The following is a 27959-nucleotide window of genomic DNA, read 5'->3' as shown; positions in this document are numbered from 1 at the left end:
ATAAAAATTTAAGTTGGTAAAAGCTCATTTTGTAACTCCTGAAACAACTTAAATCAGACACATTTGTACTTAGAATCATCACAAATCTTCGGGAGAGACGTATCTGTAAGTGGATATATTTTGCGTATTTTCATTCAAGAATTTAATATGGAATAATGTTGTGGGGTAATTCATCTATAAGAAAAGGAAGTCTCCATTACCGAAAAACATACTATAAGAATAATACATGGTGCTCACTCATGATCATCTTGTAGACATCTGTTTAAGGAGTTGGGCATTCTGACTAGTGCCTCACAGTATATTTATTCCCTCGCACAGTTTGTTTTGAAAAATCCAGCACTACTCAAAATGACAGAAGGAAAAATGAAATTCATTACTCCACATTAAGGTTGTCTTTAGCACAAAAAGAAATGCCCAATGCCACAACTAAAATTTTTGATAACTTAGGCAGTGTTATAAAATGTCTGACTGACAAAAAGAAAAATTTGAAAACAAAATAAAGTTTCTCATCGACAACTTCTGTTTCATAAAAAAAATTCTGTTATTGTGATGTGTAAAAGGTGGTGGGCAGGAATTACTAACTCACGTATGTATATTTAAAAGTGATTGTAAGTACAATTATAAATGTTCAGGATGAGCCATATTTACAAGTTATCTTGCAACGTGAATGAAAAATGACTCATTCCACTTTACAGTTTATGGTGCAGTTGAATTGTGGTACATGAAACTAACTAACTTGATTTTCAACATTTCCTATAGCATCACAGCTCAGCTGGATTCTCATCCTTTCCATAGAAAATACACCTACTGCTTGTAAAATTTGAATTAGTTAAATCTTAATTTCTTTGTTTTCTGACCCTCCTGTTCCAGGAAGCTCCGCTCCTTATTGAGGACTGCAGAACACAACAAATGAATAAATGAGTTTCATATGACTGAGTATGAGTGTTTCATATATACTGGAAAAGAATTCATTTCATGTCATAAAATTTTAATTAGTGTCTAACAAGGAATACTGGCAATAAACAACAGTGTGTCGAGGTAGGACTTCCGTGTATCAATGTAGGAATTCCTTACCAGCACAAAAAAAGAATTTTTTACCATGTTACATACCAGGAGGCACAGGCCTATCAACATATATAAACTTATGATGTAGTTGTACACCTCCAAGTTTTCCCCACGAGGCACATTACAGTGTGTGTTGGAGGGAACTGTCATTTCACCTCATACCTGTTCTGCCTGCAAACGGTGCACAGGGCATGTAATATAATACCTCGTGCGAGGTCTAGATTCTCTTTATTTTCCAGTCACAATCATTTTACAAGCTGCGTGTGAGGAGGAAGCAGTATCTAGCTTTTCACTTCATGGAACAAATTCTCTCAAAATATTAACAGTAAGCTTCTGCACAGAGCAGAATGCCTCCTGTAACATCTGCCACTGGAATTCATAGGATTTCTGTTACAGTGTTGCACATACTATATAATGCAGAGAGAAAACTGGCTGGTCTATGCTGGATTTTCTCTGTTGGCTCTTATAAGGGGGGACTTAATGCAAAGTTGCAGTACTTTGAAAAAAATCTGAAGTTCTCAAGGCAATGTAACTAAATTTGGCACAATTGTTAAAGAATGTCATATGGATACACACATATGTTTTCATGCTTATTGAAGTTATATGTTTTAATTATAAATAATTGAAATTTTTTCAACGAGGTGAGTACAAATGTCCCTTCTATGAAATTCTGTCAGACTGGAATTAATGTCCTTGTGTACAAAGTTTGATATATCATTATTGCAAATATCTGTGGAACAGAATATTGATACCTTCTTTTGCTAGATTTTTATAGCTATTCAAATTTCTAGGGAAAAAAAATCTTAGGGGTTTGCCTTACTATAGTAGTAATTGAAAATTCCTTCCACAGAATGTTTCACTATAGTAGTGACTGATTTATGCCAAATTTAATTACATAAAATTGGCAAAATGTAGATTATGGGAAGCCTGAGTCAAAGATTTGACAGTGTTTATATTAGGCCTTACCTTATCAGTGCAAACTAGTGCAAACCATATGCTTTCTCCTTTTCATCGTCAAGTAGTCTTTACTTTGCTTGTCCTCTTAGGTTAATCTGATTTTCAAATTGAGTAACAGTAATGTCAGCAGCATCAATTCTCCTGCTTGTGATTTCCTCCAATGTCGCCAGTGTGAAAGCTCTTGGATCAAATTCTAGCCTCTCTGGAGTCTGTACTCTGCCAGATTAGTACAGTTAAAAACTAAACAAACATCATATGCTGCAAATTCATCAGCAGTTGTGGAAACAAATATTGTCTTGGGGCATGGTTACCCTACCAGGGAGTTGGAAATTTCATTGGGATTTTGAGTTTTCCATGTGCATACTGAACCTACTAAACACCGAAATATTCCCCACATTGTGGCTCCATAAAACTAGAAGAAAACACTGCTGGAATAAATAATATGTGGAAATACAGGACAACAAAGGGGTGTGGCCCATGTAAGCTTTTGTTAATTATTATTTTTATCACACTTAAAAGTGGAAATGGAAGATAATATTGAGGAACTGAAATTTCAGTTCCATGTAGTAAATGAAGAGCCAATAAAAAAAATTCTCACTGTTTTGGTCACTTTCATATACATCCTCACTTAATGATACCCAGTGAAGGAATATGTAAGGTTAAGTCGATTCAGTTTTTTTTTTTTTTTTTAATCTTCTTTTTTTTTTTGTGGATGAATATCCTTACCAGTCTTCCAAGGAGTCGTAATCTGGCATCTGCTTACAACAGAACTAACTTTTTATAGTCATTAATTTTATATTGTTCAAGGTGTATATACTTAAATATTTTATTGTTAACATTTTCACTGATTTATCACCAACAGTATTACCAGACATTAATCAGTGTCTCTGCTTATTTATGTGTAGTACGTTACATTTATGTACATTAGTATTATCTTCCAGTCACTGCACACATCACAGATCCTCTGCAATCTTCCTGCTTTGTGGTACTATACTCTGGGCTTGTGACCTCCCTGCAGACAAGAGTATTGTCTGAGAAAAGCCTCACGGAGTTTCCGACATTTTGCATTAGGTTGTCTTTGTATATTGTACGTTTTGTTATAAGTGTAGTACACGCCTGTTTACTGTCCCTTTAGGAACGGACGATTGCAGAAACTACAGCACCTTCAACTGAGTTACATGGTGCAGGATGAGATGGTGCGCACCGTGGCGCAGCACTGCCCGGACCTACGAGAACTTGAACTGATCAGATGTGCGGGACACACAGATGCTGTTTTTGAGCCACTCCACCGACTTAAAAACCTGGAAACGTAAGTGTGAGTAACACGACAGTGGGTTTGTTTTGCATTAAATGCTTGTAACTTCATGTCCAATTTTCTAATATGGCATAGACTTTTATTTATACAAGATAGGTGAAAAGCAGAACTCGCACAAAATCTCTAGAGAAGGAACTTACACACATTGGTGGCAGTTTGAGGTACAGGCACCCGCATATGTGCCCTAAAGCGTTTTTTGTTCCTAAAAGTCGGTGCACGTTAGCTACACTGCAACCTGCAATACTCACCTGCCTTTCATTCACTGCGAAAGTTCTCAGATTGTGGTGGCACATGCATACACTTTGAATGAAATTACAGGGTGGGGAAGTGGACAGTTGGCCAGAAACTAAGTACTCAATATGCCCAGAAAGAGCAGACTATATTGTTGAGGCCCTGTGTTCTCAACTAAGTTGGTATTCATTCTGCTGTGTTGTGTGTGTACACTTTGGTGTCTGTGTGGTTGCATGTGTGAATGTGTGTATTCTTACTGCAAAATAATCGAGAGCTCAAAAGCTAATTTTAACCATTTTCTATGATGTGTTTGTGTGGCCAACACTTCAGTCATCTGTAGGTTGCGATGTTCTACTTCTACTTTAGCGCGATATTGGGTGGCGATGTAGAGTAAGCTTGTGTATCAAATTTTATATTCTGAATATAATAGAGGGAAACATTCCACGTGGGAAAAATATATCTAAAAAGAAAGATGATGAGACTTACCAAACAAAAGCGCTGGCAGGTCGATAGACACACAAACAAACACAAACATACACACACAATTCAAGCTTTCGCAACAAACAGTTGCTTCGTCAGGAAAGAGGGAAGGAGAGGGAAGGACGAAAGGATGTGGGTTTTAAGGGAGAGGGTAAGGAGTCATTCCAATCCCGGGAGCGGAAAGACTTACCTTAGGGGGAAAAAAGGACAGGTATACACTTGCACACACACACACACATATCCATCCGCACATACACAGACACAAGCAGACATTTGTAAAGGCAAAGAGTTTGGGGGCAGAGATGTCAGTCGAGGCGGAAGTACAGAGGCAAAGCAGATATGTTGTTGAAAGACAGGTGAGGTATGAGCAGCGGCAAATTGAAATTAGCGGAGATTGAGGCCTGGCGGATAGCGGGAAGAGAGGATATGCTGAAGGGCAAGTTCCCATCTCCGGAGTTCTGACAGGTTGGTGTTAGTGGGAAGTATCCAGATAACCCGGACGGTGTAACACTGTGCCAAGATGTGCTGGCCGTGCACCAAGGCATGTTTAGCCACAGGGTGATCCTCATTACCAACAAACACTGTCTGCCTGTGTCCATTCATGCGAATGGACAGTTTGTTGCTGGTCATTCCCACATAGAAGGCTTCACAGTGTAGGCAGGTCAGTTGGTAAATCACGTGGGTGCTTTCACACGTGGCTCTGCCTTTGATCGTGTACACCCTCCGGGTTACAGGACTGGAGTAGGTGGTGGTGGGAGGGTGCATGGGACAGGTTTTACACCGGGGGCGGTTACAAGGGTAGGAGCCAGAGGGTAGGGAAGGTGGTTTGGGGATTTCATAGGGATGAACTAAGAGGTTACGAAGGTTAGGTGGACGGCGGAAAGACACTCTAGGTGGAGTGGGGAGGATTTCATGAAGGATGGATCTCATTTCAGGGCAGGATTTGAGGAAGTCATATCCCTGCTGGAGAGCCACGTTCAGAATCTGATCCAGTCCCGGAAAGTATCCTGTCACAAGTGGGGCACTTTTGGGGTTCTTCTGTGGGAGGTTCCGGGTTTGAGGAGATGAGGAAGTGGCTCTGGTTATTTGCTTCTGTACCAGGTCGGGAGGGTAGTTACGGGATACGAAAGCTGTTTTCAGGTTGTTGGTGTAATGGTTCAAGGATTCCGGACTGGAGCAGATTCGTTTGCCACGAAGACCTAGGCTGTAGGGAAGGGACCGTTTGATGTGGAATGGGTGGCAGCTGTCATAATGGAGGTACTGTTGCTTGTTGGTGGGTTTGATGTGGACGGACGTGTGAAGCTGGCCATTGGACAGGTGGAGGTCAACGTCAAGGAAAGTGGCATGGGGTTTAGAGTAGGACCAGGTGAATCTGATGGAACCAAAGGAGTTGAGGTTGGAGAGGAAATTCTGGAGTTCTTCTTCACTGTGAGTCCAGATCATGAAAATGTCATCAATAAATCTGTACCAAACTTTGGGTTGGCAGGCCTGGGTAACCAAGAAGGCTTCCTCTAAGTGACCCATGAATAGGTTGGCGTACGAGGGGGCCATCCTGGTACCCATGGCTGTTCCCTTTAATTGTTGGTATGTCTGGCCTTCGAAAGTGAAGAAGTTGTGGGTCAGGATGAAGCTGGCTAAGGTAATGAGGAAAGAGGTTTTAGGTAGGGTGGCAGGTGATTGGCGTGAAAGGAAATGCTCCATCGCAGCGAGGCCCTGGACATGCGGAATATTTGTGTATAAGGAAGTGGCATCAATGGTTACAAGGATGGTTTCCGGGGGTAACAGACTGGGTAGGGATTCCAGGCGTTCGAGAAAGTGGTTGGTGTCTTTGATGAAGGATGGGAGACTGCGTGTAATGGGTTGAAGGTGTTGATCTACGTAGGCAGAGATGCGTTCTGTTAGGAAGAAGGTAGAAGGTAGGGGTGCGGGGTGTTGGCGGGGTCAGGAGGTTGATGGAGTCAGGTGAAAGGTTTTGTAGGGGGCCTAAGGTTCTGAGGATTCCTTGAAGCTCCGCCTGGACATCAGGAATGGGATTACCTTGGCAAACTTTGTAGGTAGTGTTGTCTGAAAGCTGACGCAATCCCTCAGCCACATACTCCCGACGATCAAGTACCACAGTTGTGGAACCCTTGTCCGCCGGAAGAATGACGATGGATGGGTCAGCCTTCAGATCACGGATAGCCTGGGCTTCAGCAGTGGTGATGTTGGGAGTAGGATTAAGGTTTTTTAAGTAGGATTGAGAGGCAAGGCTGGAAGTCAGAAATTCCTGGAAGGTTTGGAGGGGGTGATTTTGAGGAAGAGGAGGTGGGTCCCGCTGTGACGGAGGACGGAACTTTTCCAGGCAGGGTTCAATTTGGATAGTGTCTTGGGGAGTTGGAACATTAGGAGTAGGATTAGGATCATTTCTCTTCGTGACAAAGTGATATTTCCAGCAGAGAGTACGGGTGTAGGACAGTAAATCTTTGACGAGGGATGTTTGGTTAAATCTGGGAGTGGGGCTGAAGGTGAGGCCTTTGGATAGGACAGAGGTTTCGGATTGGGAGAGAGGTTTGGAGGAAAGGTTAAGTACTGAATTGGGGTGTTGTGGTTCCAGATTGTGTTGATTGGAATTTTGAGGTTTTGGAGGGAGTGGAGCTGGAAGTGGAAGATTGAGTAGATGGGAGAGACTGGGTTTGTGTGCAATGAGAGGAGGTTGAGGTTTGCTGGGAAGGTTGTGAAGGGTGAGCGAGTTGCCTTTCCGGAGGTGGGAAACCAGGAGATTGGATAGTTTTTTAAGGTGGAGGGTGGCATGCTGTTCTACAGGTTTTCCCTTCTCCCCATGATGTCATAGGCATTGTCACAGCCACTTTTCTTCTGTGGTTCACACTGTATCTCTAAGGCTGGATCTGACTACTCGGAATAAGCCGTCCGACTAGCTGTTACCACTGAGGCGTAATGTATTACATTCTCGAAAAGTGATGGGATATTCCATCTGTCTAGTGCAAATGACAAAGACCAGTCTTTATTGTGAATTTGGTTAAGTTGTACACTGTGAGAAAGTATAAACCATAATGTATACAATGGCAAATACAGCAAATGAATTTATTTTTTCATAATCGGTCTTTTAGATTTATAGCTGACACAGACTTTGCATCTTGGAGAAAGGAGTCTGCTGTCTTAAGATGTAACGACATGGCCAGGCTGGTAATATAGATAACTAATAGCAACCACAAAAATCTTCACAGTCCACCTCCGTACTATGCCTGAACAATGGCAGGTGCATTACATTCCACCACGAATGGGTTTAAGATGTCTGTCATTGGCCCAACTAGCAACTGTGTCGATCTGTCTCATGATACGTGAGCATAAATAAAACGTACAGCCAAACGTCGGGTTATACAAATTCAGTACCTAACTAAACTTTTTACACTGGCAATCATCATTCATTTTTGCGGCACATCACTTCACCAAAGTCACACGTTACACTACAAGGTAAGTGGTTGCTTTTCACATATCTTACGTATTTTTCCATCCAGGAGTTTTCATTATTGGTATACATATTTATCATATTCCAACTCAAAGATATATATGCATCATGTTATATATCATGTTAGAATTCGCGGAACATTAATGGAACCAATAATTCTGAGTAACTGTCACTCACTGTGCTCTCTATGAACTAGCAACACCAGTGGAAGATAAGCCAATGGACCATCAGTACACCTGCTCATGCAAAGGTTGCTGTATGAAATATGATGCCATAAGGGACTTTATCGGTGAAACACTAGGATATTTAAGACACTGCTCGGCACCATTCACAATAAGATCCACCACTATTGTTGATTTTCCCCACTCAATTATGACCATAAGGTGAAACACAATCATCTTCCACAATATGCACTGTAAGATAGTGTCCATAGCCCATGTACGTACCAATGCATTTGAGAGACATTGTGCAGTAGACTGTCATAGGTGTACATGGTTTTAATTTGTAACTTCAAATAAACTACCAATTCCGCTTAGAGCATCAGTGAGGTTGTGCTGCCTCAAGTGGCACTGTCTGCTCTCAGCCAACGTCCATCATGTTGAGCCTCAATGAACATCTGATGTCAGATACATCACCTTGCATAACATTCATAATTCTTATTATAAAATATTTTTATTGACCATTTCATGTCTATCCCCTTCAGTGTGCAGGGACAAGTCCATTGTACTGTTGCCAAAGAGTAGCTCTCCTCTCAAAACTGTATCTTCCTTTTAATTTAACATTAGATGCTCCTATATCGACCTTCCAGAACATTCGGGGTGCCTCTTTCGCTGCTCTCCAGAAACACAGTTTTCTCCAACTTCTAGTGGCCTCGCTTCTCCCACAGCCATTCTGTGCTTTCCTGAGTGACAGTGGTCAAACACAGTAGCCTCACATCTCCTCGAACTCTGCTGCTGTGCTCAATTGTGTTCAGAAATGAGTTTGGAAAGGGAAGAGTACATGTCTGCCCCATCTCATCCCACTTCTGCTGGTTTTAAAACGTACACAGTATTGGAAATTTTATTTATTATTTTATTCTTTTTTATTTTTTCTAATTTTTTATTTTGTTCTTATTTTTTATTTTATTCTTATATTTTATTTTATTCTTATTTTTTATTTTATTTTTTATTTTATTCTTATGACTGACGCTAAAGGATCATTCAGTGCTATCCTAGACAAACTGTTATACCGGTATTTCTAGAAATTATTATCATCAATCTTTATCATATCTGATAATGCCCCCACCTCCCACCCCCTCTAGAAATACCCCTTTTCCTTCTTAATCTCAGAAAAAAAGTTTCTTTGCAACATATAGCTTCCACACATAACAATCTCGAAAATTTTCTCACTATTGTACTTGGTTCAGTCAGAACTGTGGCACAATCTTATCAAAAGGACTCTTTTGAACTCAAACAAAATCCACGCTGACCGAAACGACAATTAGTGGCCCCGAAGTTAATGTCCAGAGTCTTGTGGTGAAACGGTAACTCATACTGAGTGTAGCAGAGCAAAAGCAGATATATTGTACTGCAGTTTAAAATGTTTTTCACGAAGTAAATAACAGGAGGACTGCCCCAGTTCAATTCTCACACCATTGAAAATAAGAGTGATATAAATGTTAGTGTAATTGCCCTCGAGAAACAGCTGAAAGTGCTAGAGTGAACTAGTACCGTGGAATCCTTGGATTCTAGACAGAAATTATGTATGGGCCAGCACCTATTTTAGAGTAATTTACTATGGATCACTCAAACAAGAAACTGCCTGTTTGTTAAAAGAAAGCACAGATCATACCATCTATAGCAGAAGTGATTCGTGAAGCTGCCATCAGATCTCTCTGACATCCACCTATTGCAGAATTTTAGAACACATTTTGCACTCAAATGTAATGAGTTATCACAAACAGAACGATTTGCTTTTGTGCCAACAAGCACGGAGTACAAAAATACTTGTGATGCAAAACCCACCTCGTATTTTTCCTCCATGACAACTGGAAAGCCACTGATCTATCCAGTCAGCAGAACACTGTGTTCTGACTTTGGAAAAACATTTCACTCAGTACAGTATTGACATTTATTAACCCATTGGCTTATACAGCTGGCTGCAGGTTTCAAGCTGCTGTTACATTGTTGGCTGGTAGTACAGTCAGCTATAGCTTCTTCTTAGTGTTTCTTATTTTCTGTCAATAGATGGTGTGTGGTGCATTATGTTGTGTCTAGACAAGACAGCCTAGACACAATGCGAGAAAGCCGAAAGGCACGCGCTTAAACTCACGCAGGCTGGCGTGAGGTCTGAAACAGAATACGTAATGAATGCTATAAAGAAAAGTACGTAGCTTCTGGAATACTTAACTTTAATCCAGATTTGTAGAACAATGCTCTTGATGATACATTAATAGAATCTCAATATCTATACTGGTAATGGCGCCTTGCTAGGTCGTAGCAAATGTAGCTGAAGGCTATGCTACTATCGTCTCGACAAATGAGAGCGTAATTCTCAGTGAACCATGGCTAGCAACGTCGGCTGTACAACTGGGGCGAGTGCTAGTGTGTCTCTCTAGACCTGCCGTGTGGCGGCGCTCTGTCTGCAATTACTGACAGTGGCGACACACGGGTCCATCATATACTAGCGGACCGCAGCCGATTTAACTGCTACCACCTAGCAAGTGTGGTGTCTGGCGGTGACACCACACATTATATATCATTGGAAAGCTGAAAAATTGATCTATTTAGTGATGTATACCACATTTGATTTCTTTTGGTATTTTGGGAGTTATAAGGAATAATTTTCAGGCTTTTTCACCAGCTGTGTAATAGCAAGCAATGCTGTATTGCAAAAAGTTTTTTTCTCTTGGACAAGGACATAAAAATTCTTTTGAATAAAAGTTACAGCCATCTTTCTTGAAAGTGATGTCCCTTGAAAGTAATATTTCTTGAACGTGATGTTTCTGATAGTTATGATAATGATGACAGTGAGGCAAATGAAACAGATGGTGACATTGATGTTGCAGCAGCAGGTGTGAGTGTTGCTGAAAAACTCAAGGCAGAAAAATGAAAAGGTGAATAAATCAGAATAAACCTTTTAAAATTTCATTTTCTGATTCTAGTGGTATCAGTCCTGGGGGTCAAAGACAACACTCTGAGCAACCAGCCCCCTTAGATATGTACAGAAAAATGGTTCATGTGTCTTTCTGGGAGGATGTAGCAGTAGAAAGAAATAGATATGCAACAGATTGTTATTAAAAAAATGTCCTACTTTGGAATCAAACAGTGCTTGGTTTCCTACAACATCAGACAAAATTCAAACATATTTTGCAGTATGTATTCTTATGCCACAGGTCAAGAAGCCGAATATCAGTCATACTGGTCCCAAAAAGATAAAAAAAATTGTACTCCTTTCTTTTCTCACATTATTCCATATAGAAGATTCTTATATACACTATGTGATCAAAAGTATCTGGACACCTGGCTGAAAATGACTTACAAGTTCGTGGCACCCTCCATTGGTAATACTGGAATTCAGTATGCTTTTGGTCGACCCTTAGCCGTGATAACAGCTTCCACTCTCGCAGGCATATTTTCAATGAGGTGCTGGAAAGGTTCTTGGGGAATGGAAGCCCATTCTTCATTGAGTGCTGCACTGAGGTGAGGTACCGATGTCGGCCAGTGAGGCCTGGCATGAAGTCAGCATTCCAAAACATCTCAAAGGTGTTCTATAGGATTCAGGTCAGGAATCTGTGCAGACTGGAATGTTACAGGGATGTTTTTATCTTGTAACCACTCGATCACAGGCCATGCATTATGAACAGGTGCTCAACTGCATTGAAAGATGCAATTGCCATCCCTGAATTGCTCTTCAATAGTGGGAAGCAAGAAGGTGCTGAAAACATAAAAAAAAAGGCTGTGCTGTGATAGTACCACACAAAACAACGAGGGGTGCAAGTCCCCTCCATGAAAAACATCACCACACTATAACACCACTGCCTCCAAATTTTACTGTTGGCGCTACACTCGCTGGCAGGTGACATTCACTGGGCATTCGCCTTACCCACACTCTGCCATCGGATCGTCGCATTGAGTACTGTGATTCGTCACTCCACACAATATTTTTTCACTGTTCGATCATTCATTGCTTACACCAAGCGAGATGTTGTTTGGCATTTACCGGTGTGATGTGTGGCTTACGAGCAGCCACTCGATCATGAAATCAAAGTTTTCTCACCTCGCGCCTAACTATTATAGTACTTGCAGTGTATCCTGATGCAGTTTGGAATTCCTGTGTGGTGGTCTTGATAGATGCCTGCCTATTACAAATTACCACCCTCTTCAACTGTCAGCGGTGTCTGTCAGTTGACAGATAAGGTTGGCCTGGACAATTTTGTGCTGTACATGTCCCTTCACATTTCCACTTCACTATCACAGCAGACACAGTGGACCTAGGGATGTATACAGACGTGTGACACAAGTGACACCCAATCACCTGACCATGTTCGAAGTCCGTGAGTTCTGCGGAGAGCCCCATTCTACTCTCTCACATGCCTAATGACTACTGGGGTTGCTGATATTGAGTACCTGGCAGTAGGTGGCAGCAGAGTGCACCTAACATGAAAGACATATGTTTTGGGGAGTGTCCGGCTACTTTTGGTCACATATTGTATTTCTAGGTTCCTTTGTGTTGTAAACAATGAAAATGCTGACCCTGCAACTGTCTGAACAAGTTTGAGCATCTTGTTGGCCATCTGAAACAAAATTTTCAAAGTGATTAGTATGCTAAAGAAGGTATTGCAATTGATGGAAGCCTCATGAAATTCAGAGGTAGAATGCTGCATCCATTTCAGTTTCCAAAAAAGGGTGTATTTCAGAACAAAGTTCTTCAAAATCTGTGAGTCAAATACTTGCTACTGTTCAGGATTTGATGTTTATTCAGGAAAAAAGCCTGAGCCAAGCAATAAAGAAATCCTGATTAATTAAGCTGTTGGTACGGACCTCCTGAAACTGTATTTAGAAAATGGTATATGGTGACAGCTCATACACTTTCCTGTCGTATTATTTTCAAACAAGCTCATGGCTCTGAAGTGGATGGATATAAAAGAAGTAAATATTCTATCAACTATCCATACAGATGTCAGTACGACGGTAACAGGAAAAACTGACAGGAAAACCGAAACCCCAGTCCAGAAGTCCCAAGCAGTTATACAACACAAGTAATTCAATGAATGCAGTTGACAGACAAGACCAGCAGTTGTTATCTTTCTCTGTCATGAGAAGATATGCCAAAGGATAGAACAAAATTTTCTTGTACCTGATGGACATTGGGATTTTCAATTCATATGTCACACTAAACTAAGCGACAGGAGAAAAATCTTGTTTTAATCAGTTTAGAAGTCAGCTGGCTGAGGACATAATAGAAACAGGCACTCTATCAGACTATTCTAGACATGGACGGCTTCAATATGGGATTACCCATTAAAAGTGCAAGCAGCAAATTGGGCACATTTTGCTAGGTTTATCCCCCTTCTCCCCAATGCCATCAAGAAAACATCCTCCAGAAACTGTATGGTGTGCTGAGCAAGAGAGAAGAAAAATGACACACTGTATGAGGTGAGAAATGTCTAGTGATGTTGCACATGTCTGAACTCGGGACCTTTGTCTTTCATGGACAAGTGCTCTAGTGATAGACAGCAAAGTTTTAATCTGCCAGAAAGTTTCATATCACCACACACTCCATTTGCAGAGTGGAAATTTCATTCTGGTCATCAGTAAAACTTGATACGGCAGCAGCAATGTTCTCAGAGCTTGCAGTTTTTCCAGTTTCTTTATCTTATTGGTACACACATTGCTGATGTGTGTTTGCATCTTCAGCTGTTTTGAATATTTCGTTTATTGTTGGCAGTTGAATAGGTTATATGTGTTTTCAAGTGCTTGGCAAATTTTTACTTTCAAAACTGATGAATCAAAGAGTCTGCATTAAATTTCTCTTGAAATATGGAATAAAGTGCAGCACTGAATTAGAATTGTTGACTGGCTTTTAGCAGATCTCGTCTGAGTCGTATAAATGTTTCAGAGAGAGTTGAAAAGACGTTGAAGATGGTGACTGCCTTGGACGCCTTAGCACATCAGTTACTGATGACAGTGTGGAAGAAGTAAGAAAATTATTTTCTTCTGGAAAATCACTGAATCACCATCAGAGAGGTTACTGATGATGATGTGATTCCTGTGTCTTCATGCCAAGCAGTTTTTTCAGATATTTTGGGCATGAAACATGTAGCTGCAAAGTTTGTTCTGAAATTCTTGAATTTCTACCAAAAACAGCATCATGTGGACTGAGGTGTGGTACTTAGGGAAGGTAGGATTCAGTGTGGACGGGGCCTTACTTAGTTACCATTGGTTGCTAAGTTTTTTTTTTTTTTAGTCATGTACGCTTTATTTGGAACCAATTGCAAACAAAGTTGACAATAAGGAACAGTTATCAAATCTGGCTGTTAAGACACAATGTTTAATAAAAAATTCTTAAGCAAGTGGCACTCATGGCTAAGGCCTTATTGACCAGAAATGTCTCGATAACAAATTCTTAAGAACAGTAAACTTCTCCAAGAGGTACTAATATATAAACACAATCATCAAAATTTCACTATTAGGAGACAATATCTAATTAAAAATTCTTTAGACAAATTGCATCTATGGCTGAAGACCTTATTGACAAGAAATTCAAATTACTTATCAGCTGAAGGCTCCAATAGTAATAATTCAAAATTAAAATATTTAAAAAAAAATTAAAAAAAAAATCAATCATCACAATCTGATCAAACCAAGAGAGAAGCGGGCCTCAGACAGTGCTCCAAGGATTGGCCTGGGAAAGTCGCTCAACTTCGTAACCGATGAGACAGGCAACCAAGAGTTGTGGTCACTTAACCGAATGGCAACTCAAACCAACACTCTTGCAAAAACTACCTAACGTCTGGTAACCAACACAACGATGGAATAACCCTGGCAATGCGGAACTAATGGACAGCATTGCGTCTTGAGAATCTGGTGTTTAGAACATCCAGAAGCAGAAGGAACCACTACGACCAAGGTAATCCAAAAGAACAAAATATCTGAACCACAATCATGGAGGCTGTCGAAATACATGCCTTACCATACAGCAGTGGCAAGGCGAGGAAAGGTACACTGCCTTGAAAATACGCTAACCCCCATGGCAGGTAACTGGGGCATTAGCGGTGCTGCCGGACCTCACTGCTGCTCTGTCCCAACCGAACTGCCGACACACCCGACCCAGAAAACACTTCGCGTCCTTCCAAAGATAGTACCATGGTACTAGATATCGCTAATGCTGCTGCTGCCACTTCCGGACAGACAACGCCAGCAAACGTAGTGGCGCCAGTAAACACAAGAAGAAAATGAGACACCACTACCCGTATTACACGATGCCAACCTACCAACGGCACCAACGCGAGCCGCAACACAGCTCATGGACGTTGCTCAGGAATTGCTGATTAGTGTTGAGAATAATCCAGAACGTCTAAAGTTGCTTTTTAGCAGGTGATAAAACATGTATACACAGATGTGACATCAAAACTGACACCCAATCCTACCATTGGACACTGCCTGAAGAGCCAAGACTGAAAAGAAATTTGAGAAGTTCAATCACATGCAAAGGTTGTTCTCACTTTTTTCTTCAGTTATCATGGGATATGGGATAGTGCATTGTGAGTTTCCTGCCTTATGGTTGTATGGTCAATAAGGAGTATTTCCTGGAAGTTGTACACCATTTGCATCAAGCAATCTGAAGAAAATTTAATCACAATAATTCTTCTCCCCACTCACACTTTCACACTTGTTCGTGATTATTTCCCCACCCCCCCTCTCCCCCTCCTTGCAACCACAAAAAAACTAAAAATAAAACTGTTACATTGTCTCAGCCACCATATTTGCCGGACATGGCCCCCTACAACTTCTTTCTATTCTCAAAGCTGAAGAGAACTGTGAAAGCCGTGAAAGAATGTCATTTCCCACCATTGATGAGATAAAAACAGAATCACTGAAGGAGCTGAATATCATAACTTTTGTGGCGGTGTTTGTAGCGACAAACACTTCGCTGTAGAAACGGCTTACGAAGTCACCACCACACTTTTAATAGCGGGCCGACCGGTCCGCTGGAACAGTGAACAGAAAGATGAAAACCCAAACACTCTGATTAAATAACAGTCGGTACTTATCTTTATTAACGAAGATACAGAAACACAGTAGTGAACTCCGTGTCTACAGAAATCTGTCTAGTTCGAGTCGGAGCGGCTAGGTCAGCGTCGGCTGACGACAAACAACAACTCTGCTGCGATGAACACACAACTGACTAGCAAGTACACAAATCGGTGGCGAGTATACAACTGAGCGGCGAATACAGAACTCCTAGCGCTCGCGACTCCAGCGCTTCAGAAGCCAGAAGCCAGCGGTGGCGCGCGCAGACTTGCGGCGATTTCCTGTATCGCTGGCGCTGCTTATGCGGACGGCGTCCGGACTTTGATGCTGCCAACCTTTTGGCAGCGGGCTCGGTTGGCATTACTGGCTAGGATATAACAATAACGAAAAGAGTGTTCCAGAAGGACTTCCAAGATTGGAAAAAGTGTTGCCACAAGTATATTGTATCCGAGGGGGATTATTTAGAAAGGGACAAGATTGATGCTGATGATTGAATAAAGATTCTTTAAGAAAAACAAAAATTCCCAATACTTTTTTTATCACACCTTGTAGACCACAAATGAAATATTGTTGATATACAGTGGCAAAAGCAATGAACCAAGGACTTTAACCCTTAGACAGCTCATGGACACATGATTTTCAGGTAGCCATTGAACTACTGTATTACACTGTTTGAGCCTTTACACCCACTATTCGTCCATTCATTAAAAAGCAGATTGACATCCCAGCTGCCAGACATAACAAATTCAGCACATTATGACATACATGGGTTTACAATTATATACCATATTGCCAGAGAAGACATGTGTGTGTTCAAAACCTCTACACAAAAGATGTTTCTACATCTACATCTACATCTACATCCACATCCATACTCCGCAAGCCACCTGACGGTGTGTGGCAGAGGGTACCTTGAGTACCTCTATCGGTTCTCCCTTCTATTCCAGTCTCGTATTGTTCGTGGAAAGAAGGATTGTCGGTATGCCTCCGTGTGGGCTCTAATCTCTCTGATTTTATCCTCATGGTCTCTTCGCGAGATATACGTAGGAGGGAGCAATATACTGCTTGACTCTTCGGTGAAGGTATGTTCTCGAAACTTTGACAAAAGCCCGTACCGAGCTACTGAGCGTCTCTCCTGCAGAGTCTTCCACTGGAGTTTATCTATCATCTCCGTAACGCTTTCGCGATTTCTAAATGATCCTGTAACGAAGCGCGCTGCTCTCCGTTGGATCTTCTCTATATCTTCTATCAACCCTATCTGGTACAGATCCCACACTGCTGAGCAGTATTCAAGCAGTGGGCGAACAAGCGTACTGTAACCTACTTCCTTTGTTTTCGGATTGCATTTCCTTAGGATTCTTCCAATGAATCTCAGTCTGGCATCTGCTTTACCGATGATCAACATTATATGATCATTCCATTTTAAATCACTCCTAATGCGTACTTCCAGATAATTTATGGTATTAACTGCTTCCAGTTGCTGACCTGCTATTTTGTAGCTAAATGATAAAGGATCTATCTTTCTGTGTATTCGCAGCACATTACACTTGTCTACATTGAGATTCAATTGCCATTCCCTGCACCATGCGTCAATTCGCTGTAGATCCTCCTGCATTTCAGTACAATTTTCCATTGTTACAACCTCTCGATACACCACATCATCATCTGCAAAAAGCCTCAGTGAACTTCTGATGTCATCCACCAGGTCATTTATGTATATTGTGAATAGCAACAGTCCTATGACACTCCCCTGCGGCACACCTGAAATCACTCTTACTTCGGAAGACTTCTCTCCATTGAGAATGACATGCTGCGTACTGTTATCTAGGAACTCCTCCATCCAATCACACAATTGGTCTGATAGTCCATATGCTCTTACTTTGTTCATTAAACGACTGTGGGGAACTGTATCGAACGCCTTGCGGAAGTCAAGAAACACGGCATCTACCTGTGAACCCGTGTCTATGGCCCTCTGAGTCTCGTGGACGAATAGCGTGAGCTGGGTTTCAGATGACCGTCTTTTTCGAAACCCATGCTGATTCCTACAGAGTAGATTTCTAGTCTCCAGAAAAGTCATTATACTCGAATACAATACGTGTTCCAAAATTCTACAACTGATTGACGTTAGAGATATAGGTCTATAGTTCTGCACATCTGTTCGACGTCCCTTCTTGAAAACGGGGATGACCTGTGCCCTTTTCCAATCCTTTGGAATGCTAAGCTCTTCTAGAGACCTACAGTACACTGCTGCAAGAAGGGGGGCAAGTTCCTTCGCGTACTCTGTGTAAAATCGAACTGGTATCCCATCAGGTCCAGAGGCCTTTCCTCTTTTGAGCGATTTTAATTGTTTCTCTATCCCTCTGTCGTCTATTTCGATATCTACCATTTTGTCATCTGTGCGACAATCTAGAGAAGGAACTAGAGTGCAGTCTTCCTCTGTGAAACAGCTTTGGAAAAAGACATTTAGTATTTCGGCCTTTAGTCTGTCATCCTCTGTTTCTGTACCATTTTGGTCACAGAGTGTCTGGACATTTTGTTTTGATCCACCTACCGCTTTGACATAAGACCAAAATTTCTTAGGATTTTCTGCCAAGTCAGTACATAGAACTTTACTTTCGAATTCATTGAACGCCTCTCGCATAGCCCTCCTCACACTACATTTCGCTTCGCGTAATTTTTGTTTGTCTGCAAGGCTTTGGCTATGTTTATGTTTGCTGTGAAGTTCCCTTTGCTTCTGCAGCAGTTTTCTAATTCGGTTATTGTACCACGGTGGCTCTTTTCCATCTCTTACGATCTTGCTTGGCACATATTCATCTAACGCATAATGTACGATGGTTTTGAACTTTGTCCACTGATCCTCAACACTATCTGTACTTGAGACAAAACTTTTGTGTTGAGCCAACAGGTACTCTGAAATCTGCTTTTTGTCACTTTTTCTAAACAGAAAAATCTTCCTACCCTTTTTAATATTTCTATTTATGGCTGAAATCATCAATGCCGTAACCGCTTTATGATCGCTGATTCCCTGTTCTGTGTTAACTTTTTCAAATAGTTCGGGCCTGTTTGTCACCAGAAGGTCTAAAATCTTATTGCCCCGAGTCGGTTCTCTGTTTAACTGCTCAAGGTAGTTTTCAGATAAAGCACTTAAAAAAATTTCACTGGATTCTTTGTCCCTGCCACCCGTTATGAACGTTTGAGTCTCCCAGTCCATATCTGGCAAATTAAAATCTCCACCCAGATCTATAACATGGTGGGGAAATCTACTCGAGATATTTTCCAAATTATCCTTCAGGTGCTCAGCCACAACAGCTGCTGAGCCAGGGGGCCTATAGAGACATCGAATGTTTTATTCAGTATGAGAATTCATTAGGTTTCCTGGAAAATCTGTTAAGCAGGCGTGGCTTGTAGTAAAATGGTCTGAGGTGGAGCCATTCCAGAGCATGTATTAAAATATATTTCTTGGTAATGAATTACAGAGCTGAAATCACCAAGACACATTTTGTGTACTTACCACAAGGGTGTAAATAATGACAGTAAACATTTTTGGAATTGTTGACATCGAGTGGTGTTTCTCGAACAGGTAGTAGCTAAGTGTTAAGGGTGCGCGTTGAAATTCCAATTAGCTCTATGTATCAAAAGTTTGGGTGCCTAAGTCCCATGTAGTACAGCTCATACGGATCCGTAGAACACTCTGTTCATCCTGCCTAAGGGTCTCCTACCATCACCTCACGTACTGTTGCTTACGATGAAAGGGAATCAACAGAGCAGCAGAAGCTTTGTTATCAAATCTCTGGCTCTGTACATTTTTATTATACTTTGATGGGTCATTAACCTACATTCAATATTAATGTTTCCATTATCTTGAAAACAGTTTTTTGTTCCCGACATTGGCTTTTAGATCCACTGCTGGAAAGACACACAAGTTTGTAAACGGCTCACTAGAGTTCGCTAGAATATGGTAACATAGGTGGCACCACCTAGTGAGATTTTCACAAATAATTAGATGAAATAAGCATGCAAAACGTGTCCCATCATTGGTAGTTACCATCAATTTCCTCACTCACTGACAGCATTCCTTTTTGTGAACGTATTGTTCCTGAGTTATTGTGTGTTTTATTTTATCGTGAGTATGTATAGCATACCACGAGTCTGAAAACAGCACAACATGAATTCAGTGTACAACTTATTAGGTAAAAATTTGAAACAAGAGCTTAGGGAAACTGAAGAAACTTGGAACACTCGTACCCGACCTAACATCAAACAAGATCAAAAAACAATGCATATCCATACAAGGGTATAATAAGTAATATCAATAGATCAATGTACAGTAGCATGTTTGGTCACCAATGTCACACTTACTGATACTTCAGCACAACAAAAAAGGTATTAAAAAAGATACCTTTTGCAGAGATCTTTTATGTGGTGTACCATTTAAACTGCATATATTTGCAATACATAAGTATTGATTAAAAACTCGACAGATACAGTACATTTGCTTTACAAATGCTTAAATCAACATGGAGGCTGATCAGTTTGCTTCTGTCAGCCACACACAGCACAGAATCCTTGATGACAAGTAATATAACTGTTTCATCACACAATCTCTTAAAGGCCACGCATTGAACATCCACAGAAAACATTAAATATTTCAGATTCAGAACTGAAAACATGAAAAACATTAAGAACACAGCAGAGCTAACATACACCACATGAAAGATCTCTCCAGAATGTGTTTGTCATGATAAAATGTCAGAAAATGTGGCTTCAGTGTCATAACATAATATCTATAGATCTTATCTCAGATTTAGCTTTTAGTGCTATTTAGTAGTTGATTACAAAAAGCAAAGGAGATGCAGTTTGTAAGCTCCTCAAAGAGTCGTGGCACCATAGTTCTACTCTTTAAATGTTGCAACCTTCCCCAGTATGGAAACTGATAGTGGAATCTGATTCTGAGTTCTAATGCTGTTTCAGTTATATTGTACATGTATGTGAGTATATAATAAATGTGTCACGTGTTGTACAATGGAGTGGTAGTATTTTGTGATATTTAAAACTGTCCCAGCTTATAGACTGTAGTATCTATATTGGTAATAGCAGCAGATAACGTGCGTATGTACAGGGCATTTATTTTAACCTTTTGCTACTTGAGAGGGCCCCCGTGAAAAAAGTGTGATCATAGGATGATGAAACTTCGTGGAAACATTTGTGAGGACATGCAGAAGAGAAATAACAAATAAACCATTGAAAGAAACACATCTTAATTTCTGCATGAGAGGGTAACATTTATTAATTGCATACCATGTTAAGTTCTGGGTTACATAGCATTGCTCAGTGTCATGACCATCTGCATACACAACAGCCCCGAACTTTGTATGTATACCATTTCATAAGTGTTCGCAGCACTCTTCAAATGGTGGACTGTGGAATGTTCAGCTGTCCTGACACAGCTCATGCACTGCTCGAAAATAGCACATTGCATTCGGCATTCTCAGCCATGGCAACATAACTACTTCAAAAATTTGCGCCACAGTTGGCTGTCAGCCTCCCCGAGGAGCAATTCACAAATCACCAATTAATTTGAATATATGAATAATATTCCTCAAACCTAGTGTGGAAAGAGGACCTCTCCATATTCCTTAAATGCATTGATACTTGTGAAGAATAGCAGCACTATTGCTGCTGTTTTGATAAAACAACCTTACAAATAAAGCCCTGCACACCTTGTCCAGACTGTCGTCAGCTGTAATGCGCTATCAGTACTGGCATATATTGACAAGTCACGACACTAATACTGCTAACATCACAAATCCTGCAGCGCACAGTCTGAAAACATAATTTATAGAAAGTTGGGTTCCCATACAGTAAATAATTTTGTCACTACTGGCTCAAGTAGCAAAAGTTTAATTATAACCCCACTGTGTCTTACTGTATCCTTTTCACAATGCACATGTGTTTGTTTGCATGTATGTACACAAAGTGGTGGAATTGAGTGCATTTAAATGCTTAATGATAGATTATAGATCAGTAAAATATTGCTGCTTTTACACTATTACTTGATTTAACAATGATTTGAATTACTGACAACAGTGAACTATTTATATTATCCTAAAAATCCTTATAAACATTACTAAAAAGGTTTCTGCTTAAATATTTCCTGTTAGCAGTCCTACAGAAATATAATTTTGCTGTGTTTCAGATTGAAAATTACTTATTGTCAATGTCTTGGTGGAAAAGCAATATCATACATAGCTAAGGTATCAGCATTGCACACTTTGGAGTTCAATTCTGTTAAATTTAATAAATTGAAGCCCAGTGTGGACTGCATTCTCGAAATGTCAGAGCTCCGCAGGCTTTTCCTCAAGGATTGTATTTGCTGGGCCATACCGTTTGACAAGTTTCCTGGCAGACTGGTGAACCTCAGGTAACACTACATTCATACTAGTGTAGTAGTCTAGCTAACAGGTGTGTGTGTGTGTGTGTGTGTGTGTGTGTGTGTGTGTGTGTGTGTGTGTGTGAGAGGGTGAGAGGGTGGGTGGGTGGGTGGGTGGGTGTGGGCAACTTCCACAAACATCTTGGAGTGTTGTACAGGAGATGCAAGCAGGTTACCAGAAGTTCTGTTGTCATTGAATTCCAAAAATTCTTTCTATGAACTACAGCACTCAACAGGTGACTTCTTCTCTGGACATCTGTGATCATTAAAATGTGAAAGGGGGAGTCCTACAAAACGAAATTGTGACCAGTGGTAAGAGACAAGTAGTCGATCCCAACAGGGAACTAAATGGATGGATGTCATGTGAGGTCATACTGCCTACCATAACAAAACAGAAAAAAGGACACTAAACCCTGTCAGTTGGACAGTTTATGGATACTATCTTTTTGGGACATCAAAGGAATCTTGTTCTGGATTTTATGAAATGTGAATGGCAATTAATTCTCAAGTCTACTGCTGAAGATTAGATGAGTAGATCACATAACTAATGAGGAGGTATTGAATAGAATTGGGGAGAAGAGGAGTTTGTGGCAGAACTTGACTAAAAGAAAGGATCGGTTGGTAGGACATGTTCTGAGGCATCAAGGGATCACCGATTTAGTATTGGAGGGCAGCGTGGAGGGTAAAAATCATAGAGGGAAACCAAGAGATGAATACACTAAGCAGATTCAGAAGGATGTAGGTTGCAGTAGGTACTGGGAGATGAAGAAGTTTGCACAGGATAGAGTAGCATGGAGAACTGCATCAAACCACTCTCAGGACTGAAGACCACAACAACAACTACTACTGTGAGTTATCGAGATAAGTGAAAATAACCATTCAATATAAGTGCTGTGGTCTCTAGGGTACTGGTGTCTCAATTTAAGATGAAAGTTTTTGGCTGAATTCTGTCCAACAAATGTGAGAATTGTTGCATCAGTTCAAATGGGACATTTTGGAACATACACCCTACAGCCCAGACTTCGCTCTAACTGGTTTCCATCTCTTCATGGACTCTGAACAGAGGCTCGGCTACGATAAAGAACTTGAAGATCCTGTAACAGGCCGGTTGTAATCTTAGCTAACAGGGTTTCACGCAGAGAGAATCTGTTGCTCATTAACTATTTGTGCATTGTATTTAGAGAAAAATTGGGAAAAATATTTTTTATGAATATTTACTATATATGTTGTACATATGCCATATGCTTTGCTGAAGTTGTTCTGATGCTACTGGTTAAAAAATAAATTAATTATTCTAAATGGCATCGTTGTCATTGAAATTCATTATAAGTATTACTTAGATTTAAAGTAATTAGTATAAATACATAAACTAATTTCTTATTTATTTTATTAGAAAGTGTTAAAACTTTTTACTGTTCAGTTAAGGAATAAAACAGCATGTTTCTTTGAATCTTACATTTATTTTTATCACAAAATCATTCTACAAAATTGATTTTTTACTGATTTATTTTTAATCAAAACTTCTGAAACAGTTGTTTTGTTTGTTAAAACACAATGCAACATTTCATCTGGAGCATTTGACTGTTGAATAGGCCTTTGTACAAAGTTTGCATCTTGATTCTGAATCTAAATGCTCAGGCCAGTATCCGATTTGGTCAAAGTGCACGTCAGCAACTGGGCAGATAGCCTTAGGCTTTCTTTTGGGAGCAGGTGGTCTTAGAGAATCTGTGATTGGGCGGCCCCTCTTTCTTTCTGGTGTACCAGTTCCTTTCTTCAGTTAGGCACTTGCTACGTCTGCTCGAAACTTCAGCAGTGGTGTATATTTCTCATTTTTCTGACCACAATGTTATCTGTAAAACAGCCAAGCATTTACACAAGCCACACTATGGAATGGAAAGTAATTCTCAGGTATTCCCTTTTGCTTTTTATGTTTATTCGGTATATCAGGACGGACATATTCCTCCTGCTTGCATATTATACTTCAGCACAATGGTGGGACATAGAACTCCTATGTACAATCTGTTTCTTTTACTCCAGTGTTCCACATTTGTGACAGGTTCCTTGCCTTTATAAAGAGAAGTCAGGTGGACAGCTTTATTGTCAAACCATTTCAAAACTATAATTTTGTTTTCTTCATCTACCCTATAATCACAGGTTCCTTTGGCTGCTTTTTTCATCTCTGCATCAGTTTTCTTTTGGCATCCACCCAGTTTGTTTTTTCTGGTGGTTCCCACAACATATATTCCTTCATTTCTAAGCTTTGCTGCTGCGTTGAGGGATGTAAACCAATTGTCCGTAAAGACTTTGAGATCGCGCCTAGGCATGCCAATTTCAATCAGCCACATCACTACATTTCCACTCATTCCTAACTCAGGATTACATGCAGTGTTTATTCCCTTCCCAACACACACTTTAAAATCATAAATGTAGCCACTTGCTCCAGCTCAAACAAATACTTCTTTGTCCCATCTGTGTGGCTTCGATTTTATATACTGGCACATAGAAGTGTATGATTTTAAAGGGACAATAAGTTCATCAATGTCATTGTATTCTTCAACTTCAGTTTTGAGAAAATTGTTCGTTAGTTGATCTAAAGATAGTGTCACCTTGAACAATTTGTATGCTGTGTGTCACATCTGGGCAACATATTTGCATTGTCGTTCACATGCAAATACTTCCTCAACTTGTAGAATTGACAGAGTGGCATCATGTCAGCTATCTGTTTATGGCTTGTCTCATTTGCTTAATTCATCTTGTAACTGGGAACACTCAAAATACCACTTACTAAAAGAATGCCAGTGAACTGTCTCATTGCGTTGGCACTAGCATTTATACTTCACCTTACCCTTGAGTTGAGTATAGATTACTCTGTGTAACTAAATTGTAAATTATAGTCTCATCAATAAAACTTTCACAATATTGGAAGGAGGTATGTTCTTCACTTAGTGGATCTGAAAACTGCACAGCACACTGTACATCCATGGCCTGCAGATCCTTGCATACCCACACATAGCACGGGCAATTTGCATTTACAGCTCCTAAAGTTTCTAGGCATAACAGCTATAGGAGTTTCATCATTAGTAGGAGGATCATCAAAACTGTGCAGTGCAACATCTGTCTGTTGAGGCAATGCTTGCTGCACTGATGGATCATCATCAAATTCACCACCCGAAATAATTTCGTCATCTGTTATTCAGATTCATCACAACACCGAAGAATAATTTCATATCCTGTAGAGCTTTGTGTTGTCCATGCTTAACCCATAAAGAAAATATGATGCAAGAATATTATATAAGAACAAATACAATACACTTTCATGATACAAATTCATCTTTGTATACCCCATATGTACTAATGCATCAATGACTCCAAATGGTGACATTAGTAATTACGTAATAATTAGAGGTAAAAATGCATACATAACTCTATTGTATACTCATAGTTTTTCCCCCTTCCCCTTTAGGAACAAAGTAAAGTTGGTTCTGTAGCCGAGACTTTCAGTATACACAGAACAAAATGAAACAAAACGTGCTGTTCACTGACAAATGCAATAGCAAAACTCATGACTCTACTGTGTTCTGTACATCAAACGAACGACAAGTCACAAAACCATATGCCTCTGTGATCTGTTAGCCAAACTCAGAACTATGCAAACTGATGCCAAACACCATCACTGAAGTATTTGGAAGCTCAAAGAAGCCATGAATACTTAACGGTGGCATATGGAATCACAGATGCAGAAAGGGTTAAGAAATATGGTGAATATTTAAATCCGAATGGTGATTGTATAGAGAAATAGTGTAGTTTTGAGGATCGTTTTAATAGATGTGCTTCAACTATTCCAGTATTTTATTCATAGCCGAGTGAAGCTTCTTTTTTGATAGCTCTCACATTTGATACAGCACAACATATTCCTCAATAATAAGTAGCTTTCCTGCCTCGTGTTGCCCACAGCCCGAATAAAATTTTGGTAGAAGCAGTAATCTGACTTGTCTCCTTTAACCAATGGAAGCTTTGAATGAGTGTATTTATATTACGTAGAATAAAAATTGACTGTGGCAACTCTTGATAATTACCGTGTCTCTTGTCTTGTGCAAACAGAGAGCTGGAGATTGACTACTGTGACGGAGACCAGGACGTACTGGACAGAATCAGTGCCCAGATGCCAGACCTGAGGGTGAAGGGCACACTCGGGGCACAAATCACAGATGATAGTTACGATGAATACGAATATTATGAAGAGGGTAACTCCGAGTGACACCATTTCCAGGGTCTGCACACAGTCGGCACACAGAGCGGGGTAGCTGTGGGATCGACACACTGCTGGAAGTTGCACTCGTGTTCTAAAGACCCTGACTACAAAACTCAGCCAGTGCCTCCATTTCCTTACTGTTCTCAGCTTCAACAGGGCATTGGATGCCCAAAATATGGAAATGAGAAGAGGAAAAGAACTGACAATATGTGAACAGTGAAGGTTTTAGTAATTGCACATGTCTCAAGTTCTCAGTTTTGTTTTAAATTATTACATTTAATTATTGATGTATGTTACTGGAAGGTCTGCTGATGCAAATAAAAATTAGTTTTTGCAATGTTACGAATGGCATGCAATGTTTTTAATACTGTGTGGCTGAAAATATTTCTTTCCATGATTGCAGATTCCAGTTCTTGGTATGTAGTAGTGTCTGACTACATATGTTGGTTACACTAAAAGAAAACTTGTAATTTTTATTATTCCTTGTGCATTTAGTTGTGAGGTGATGTTACTCAAAGCAACAAATGATATGATATGAATTTAATCATAACAATTGATGCCAGTGATGTGCAGGTGTGTGTTTGTGGTACAGTTTGGTAGAGAAAAAAGGTTTGGGTCCCTATGATGAGTGAAGGACCTCAAAGGATTAACAATCTTCAGTCTTGTCTCACCATTGAAGCTGTAATTTTTCCTAACTCATAAAATCCTGTAGTTTCCAGAACAGATTTCTGCAAGAGTGCCTTGGCTTTTATTTTATTTTTTATAAGTGGCTGTAGATGATGTAGTGCTCCATCTCTAATGATCTTGTCTTCCTTATCATGATGAACTGCAGTCAGTGTTTCTTCAGGCTTTCAGAATATCACTACAATCTATATAAAAATTTCCAAACCCTTTTCAGCCTCCATTGCCAGTTCAGACTTCCCATAACAACTATAATTATGTCTGCTTACTTCAGTTACTGTTGTAGTAATGGGACTGAAGACTGGTTTTACACAGCCCTCCAAGTTAGTCTCTCCTGTGCTTTCCTCTTCATAAATGTATGTGTGTACCCTACATCCCCTTGAAACTGTTAACTGTAGTCAAGCCTTGGTCTTTTCTAGCTATTAATACATTTCTCTATTCCCAGAAAAGTTACTAGTCTGTGTTGTATACTCTTTTTACTTCTGGCAGTGTCAGTTATTTTGCTGGCCAAATACCAAAATTCACCTGCTGCAGGGTGACCAGTAGCAAATGGATCATCTTCAAATGAGCAGTATGTTAATATTTAAGAAAAGAAAAAGCTTATTTATACAATATCAGGAGTTAATGTTTTTCATTATCTATATGGCCACTTAAAAAATGTCCAAGTGGCAGCCCTTCTCTTCAACACAATTTTCAACTCTCAACCAGAGGTTACTTATAACTCAGGTATTGGTCAATAAAATCCATGCTGGCACCCGAACAATTGTAATTGTTGATACTGAGATACACAGCCAGTTGTATGAGTTTCAAATTCTGGTGTTCCAGGAACGAATAAACATTTATTAACC

The 27959-nt window shown here is 40.2% G+C and overlaps 1 protein-coding gene across 1 annotated transcript in view; it reads left to right on the top strand.

The window, feature by feature from the left end:
• Window positions 1-26772, top strand: part of LOC126106390 (F-box/LRR-repeat protein 7-like) — an 88971-nt gene extending 62199 nt beyond the window's left edge. The window contains exons 6-8 of the mRNA XM_049912660.1: window positions 3158-3331; window positions 21945-22169; window positions 26280-26772. Of these exons, the coding sequence (XP_049768617.1) occupies window positions 3158-3331; window positions 21945-22169; window positions 26280-26436 (556 nt within the window). The 3' untranslated portion in view covers window positions 26437-26772. The remainder of the gene's footprint in view (window positions 1-3157; window positions 3332-21944; window positions 22170-26279) is intronic.
• The last annotated feature ends 1187 nt before the right edge of the window (window positions 26773-27959 follow it).

This window comes from Schistocerca cancellata, chromosome 10 (genome assembly GCF_023864275.1).
Source record: "Schistocerca cancellata isolate TAMUIC-IGC-003103 chromosome 10, iqSchCanc2.1, whole genome shotgun sequence".
Taxonomy (NCBI): Eukaryota; Metazoa; Arthropoda; class Insecta; order Orthoptera; family Acrididae; genus Schistocerca; species Schistocerca cancellata.
Note: the sequence above shows the minus strand (reverse complement) of the source record. Positions and strands in the feature narration are given on the sequence as shown.